General features: G+C 37.4%; 1 protein-coding gene across 2 annotated transcripts in view; it reads left to right on the top strand.

The window, feature by feature from the left end:
* The first annotated feature begins 1047 nt into the window (after positions 1–1047).
* LOC125047456 (solute carrier organic anion transporter family member 74D-like) overlaps positions 1048–5000 on the top strand; it is a 13181-nt gene continuing 9228 nt past the window's right edge. Inside the window, exons 1-5 of one of the 2 annotated variants that reach the window (XM_047645670.1) lie at positions 1048–1237; positions 3119–3168; positions 3329–3514; positions 4103–4235; positions 4540–4776. In XM_047645670.1, the coding sequence (XP_047501626.1) occupies positions 3341–3514; positions 4103–4235; positions 4540–4776 (544 nt within the window). In that variant the 5' untranslated portion in view covers positions 1048–1237; positions 3119–3168; positions 3329–3340. The remainder of the gene's footprint in view (positions 1238–3118; positions 3169–3328; positions 3515–4102; positions 4236–4539; positions 4777–5000) is intronic. The other variant, XM_047645663.1, reaches the window with a different exon arrangement.

Here is a 5000-nt window from a genome sequence, read left to right as displayed (position 1 = left end):
GCCACCGAGAAAGTCGGTATAGATCTCTTTACCATCGATACCCTGGTTCAATCAAACATAGCGCCATAGGAAACTCCCAACTTTTCTATCATGGAAGCTTGGCTTCCATTAGGCAAGGTCATGGCTACAGAATTAAAAATATCCCTTTACAACATCAAACCTTTTATCAGACAATGGAAAAAAAATGTATGACCTTATATAGATTGATATAATGAATATGATCCATTGGCTAAATAACCTTGGCCACATGCCGCTGGTTGATAGCCAAGAAACCAACAAAGAAAGAAAAAAAAGACCAGTCATCGCCAAACCATATACGTCAAAGAACCCGATATTAGATCCCCGCGCTTACTACATCCATGATGACGCCGAAATGGTTCAAATGGTTCATCTGTCTCGGATCACAGGCCTTCTCCAGCGTCCTCCCTCGCCCGTCCCTTACTTTCCCAACATGAGCGAAATCCTTTGACGCCTGACCTCGAGCTTTTTCTTTGCTACAGATCTCTTCCATGTTTTCAATTTTTCCTGAGCCTCTTCTGTTGACCACTTTCGGCACCGATGTTCCAAGGTTTTGTTGTTTTTTTCTCCTGTACCCTCCCTTTCTGTATTTAGTGACATCTTGCGCCCATATTTTACTTATAATGTTTTTTTTTTTTAAATCAAATAGTACACATGTTTATATTTGAATATATTTGAGTTCAGGTATATAAATATAAACATGAATATATGTATGTATGTGTACATGTGTCCGTGTGCGTGTGTGTGTGTGTGTGTTTATACATACATACACACATATATATATATATATATATATATATATGTATATATATGCATGTGTGTGTGTGTGTGTGTGTGTGTGTATGTGTGTGTGTGTGTGTGCGTGCGCCTGTGTAAAGAAGCTGAACTACATAAACGCACGTTCATTTCTGCCAAAGACAATAACTCTGTCGCCACCAGTGAAAATCACAATGTCACCCATTTATATAAAGGTGCACAAGGTCGGAGCGAAGTCCATGTCTCTACCCTGCATCTCCCCACGATTCACGCGCGGAATCCCGATGAGGCCTTGTCTTGTCCCCGGGCAGTGCCATCCTCTTCACCCAAGTGCCACCTCCCGTATGTGCAGGACGCTCGGTTCGTCAAAGCTCCTCCTTTCGGAAACAAACGCGGCCGGAGATCTTGAACTCGGTGGGAAATAACACGGGACGACTGGTTGAGGGATGTTATTTGGCTGAGAGTGAGTAGATTATGCGTTTTTTTTTTTTTTTCATATAGCTACGTGTTTTTTTTTTTTTTTCTAGATTCGTGGCCCGATGAAGAATATAAATGATAATTTTAAGTTTAATTTTGGTGGGTATGCCTTTACACTGTCGCTTTTAGACTTATAAACAGGAAACCCTCTTTTTCCAAAATTCGGCACTTTGGCGTAATAGCCAGATTTCTAGCCTAAGGCGACAATCGGCCAAAACACTTTTTGTGTCATGAATAATGACACATATTGAGTAATAAATGAGAGATAAAGTCTTGTATAAAATATCTTCATTCGTCATAATTCCTCTGCACGGCAGTCATGATGAAGGAAAATATTTGGTGTTGGTCGCAGAGTAATCTGCAAATATCAGTGCTTATTGAACTAATGCACAATAGAGAAGAGCAATTCCCATTAGTCTCTGTCATCATATTAAGAAAAGGATAAAATGGGGAAAAGAAGAGACAGACAGACAAAGACAGAGGCAGAACGTTATTGCTAACTCAGAATAGCGTTAGTCGTACGTCTTAAAATTCAGTACATTGATCTAAAGATAATTTGTAGCTAAAGTCACTATAATTTCAGTCTTTCAAGAAATACCCGCCTTTGCCATTATTTAGCACATTTGTCTTCAAGTTCCACGATGTTGTCTATCCTTCATTAATTAAAATAAGAAACCTCTGTTTGTCCCAGTATATATCAGTGAACGGCAAATACTACAAACTGGTGTGCTGTAGTATGTTAAAACCGTCATACAGTGGCAGTGTAGATTTTGTATGATTGTAGTTATTAATGAGTAGATCATTCTTGGAACTAATGATAAAATAAGAAAGTTTAATAGGTTAAAGCTTAGCCTAGAATAACTACGACTGAGTAAATTGAACATAACAAATCAATATTTATATTATAATCTAGTATATTTTTAGCAGTTGTTACAAATACGAATCATTGAAGACATACCTCGCAAAATTAAGTAATGAGTGTTAATACAGTCACCCATTGATACAACAAAATCAGTTAAAGGTATATGGCGAATTACTATTAAATACTCATCTTGGAAATAATTTGATAAATCTGACGTGTTCTATTCAGCGATCCCTCTATTCAATGCGATCATTTCCCAATAGATAAAACATTTACCGATATAGTTAATATCTTCGCCTTTAACCTTCTGAAGACCTTAGACGACACAGAGAAATCTTTGGGGAAGCTTCTGGAACTTCCAGTTTGTGTAATTATGGACGTCTGAGTAGTAACTGAAGTGGACATCGTTGTTTAGTAGTGAGTGAAGAATTTGTGTGATCTTTCCTTATGTTTTGCATACATGGTGGGTTATATAGTATTTAATCACTAGCTTCTAATGAAGTTACAAAGAAATCATTCCTGTTACAAGAAACCATGGATAAACTTCTAATGTTTCATAATCATCGCCTATTTGATTCATTGTTATATTTCCATTGATTAATAAGCCTATAACAAGTAACTAAAGGTCCACGCAACCTGCCAGGCTATCAACATAAAATATCAATGGAATTTACAACGAGGTTAGATGCTACGTGCAACAGCGTAGCATTGCTGCTTTATTTAGCTAGAGTGAAAGTAAAAAAAAAAAAAAAAAAAACTATCAGAAAGAAATGAACAAACAGTAGATGCACAGTCACGACCGTGTAGAGAAAATGAGAATGAAAAGTGCTTCAAACGACAGATAATGAAAAACAACAACGGTGTTCTCATTGGCACAGAGATACGACATTGCTCAGAGACAAAAAGTATTTCGCGAATCCTGAGTGACGCTTTAGAAGAGGGGATAAAAACTATATAAAACATTCTAAAAAAAATAAGAACCAGATTCCTTTATTTTTTTTTTAGTTGGGGGTGCTACTCGTTAAGTGATTAATAGAAACAGGCGAATCTTCTAGGTAATATATATTTTTTAAATAATTGTAATGCTCAATATCCTACACGTGACCTATGCCAGAAAAATATATGAATGGTAACTCTTCTGATTATAAACAGTAAATTATGTTTGCAACGCAACGCACATTCAAATTTCCTAATACAAAACCTTCCCACCCACAGAACACAATAAACATGACAGAGAAAATTTTACTCGAAAAGAACTCCAATGTAAAAATTGTCAATAATGTCGAAAATGGAAACAGCAAGATCTCAAACGAAGACCAAGCGTATAAAATTTTGCTGGATGAAGAGGCAATCCAGGACACGAGTTGCGGCATCGGACCGTTCAGATCCAGGTGGCTGCAGGTAAGTCAGATTTTCTTCTGAGGGTCAGACTAAGTTATCATCATACTTCAAGTCAGATGGTTAAACGGGATTTCTCGACCTTTTTTTCTTTTCTTATATATATTTTATTCTAGTATGTGTTGCTAGTTCATTGCATGAAACGGTTGGCTTCTAAATTAGCCATACCATTATCCAAAGTATAAGATTTTAAATAAGGATAAAGCTGATCCATACCAGCGCTTTTTCAAACTTTTTTCATCACAACCCAGTTTGATGTTGTACACTACCTTCACGACCCAGTAGATCCATTCTGCCGTACCTCTCTCTCAGCCCGATATCAAAATTCGATATAAATTCATATATATATATATATATATATATATATATATATATATATATATATATAACGTCTACTATCACCGGTGCGTCCCACCATTTCTTTTGTATATAACAGAAAGTCCGATTCTTGTTGCTCTTGAACTTTAATAAAGAGGAATGAGGAGAAACGCTCCCTTTTTACAGAGAGAACCAACAAAGTTCTTATTTAAGACCCCAAAGAACCAAATTGACTACGTTGTCATACAGATGTAAATCCTCTCACTCGCACAGTTCCTGGCCCGCAAGGAGGTTTACTTGATGGTGTACTGCTTAGTGGGCCTCACCAATGGCATGTTCTTCACCTACAGCGTTTCCGTTATCTCGACAATCGAGAAGAGATTCAAGCTCACTAGCAAGCAAATGGGTAAGTGGTATTAGTGTCTCTTCGTTCGTCGATGCCCGTCTTGTTAGGAACTTTTTAGAAGAAAAAAATGAATGTTGATATCAGCTTAGTTTACTGTATGTAACGAATATACAAGTCTGGTTAAAAGTGTAATCTGCCTGCTGAACGACTGAATTTTCCCTCGTCTCCAAGCCTTTCCTTCAAAACTAAATGGATTCTTTGCGGAACGAGTATTCAGGTTAGCCAAGGGTTTGTTATTATAGCTGAATAATCTAGCGCAAGTCATTGAATGATCTTGTTTAACTGACCCTTTCCTCTGAACCAGGTACCACGCTCATAGGTAACGACATCTCGCAGGTAATCCTTGCGATTTTCTTGGGCTACTATGGTAATTTCGGCCACCGCCCACGATGGATGGGCGTGGGCATCATGATTGCGTCCATGTCGGCTTTTGTGGCGGCCATTCCTCACTTTATCTACGGCCCAGGTCAAGACGCAATTGACCTCGTTGAGGAAACAAGCGCTAATCTTCTCGGCAATTACAAAGAATTTAACAAAACGAGTAAGTGACGGTTTTGACGGTAAATGGTTAGGGTATCCTCCCTTGTGGATGGCCTACTTACGAGTTGTTTATATCATAAAAATCAAAATATATGTATCCTTAAACATAAACATAAAAACATCAAATTACAAAGCCTTGATATTAGGTCAGTCTCAATATGTGTCTATATATTTCATCTTTTAATGATATCATCATTTTTATTTCCCACTTGTCCATTTCCATCC

This window comes from Penaeus chinensis, chromosome 4 (assembly GCF_019202785.1).
Source record: "Penaeus chinensis breed Huanghai No. 1 chromosome 4, ASM1920278v2, whole genome shotgun sequence".
Lineage (NCBI taxonomy): Eukaryota > Metazoa > Arthropoda > Malacostraca > Decapoda > Penaeidae > Penaeus > Penaeus chinensis.
The sequence above is the reverse complement of the archived record's forward strand: the minus strand, read 5'-3'. Positions and strand labels throughout refer to the sequence as shown.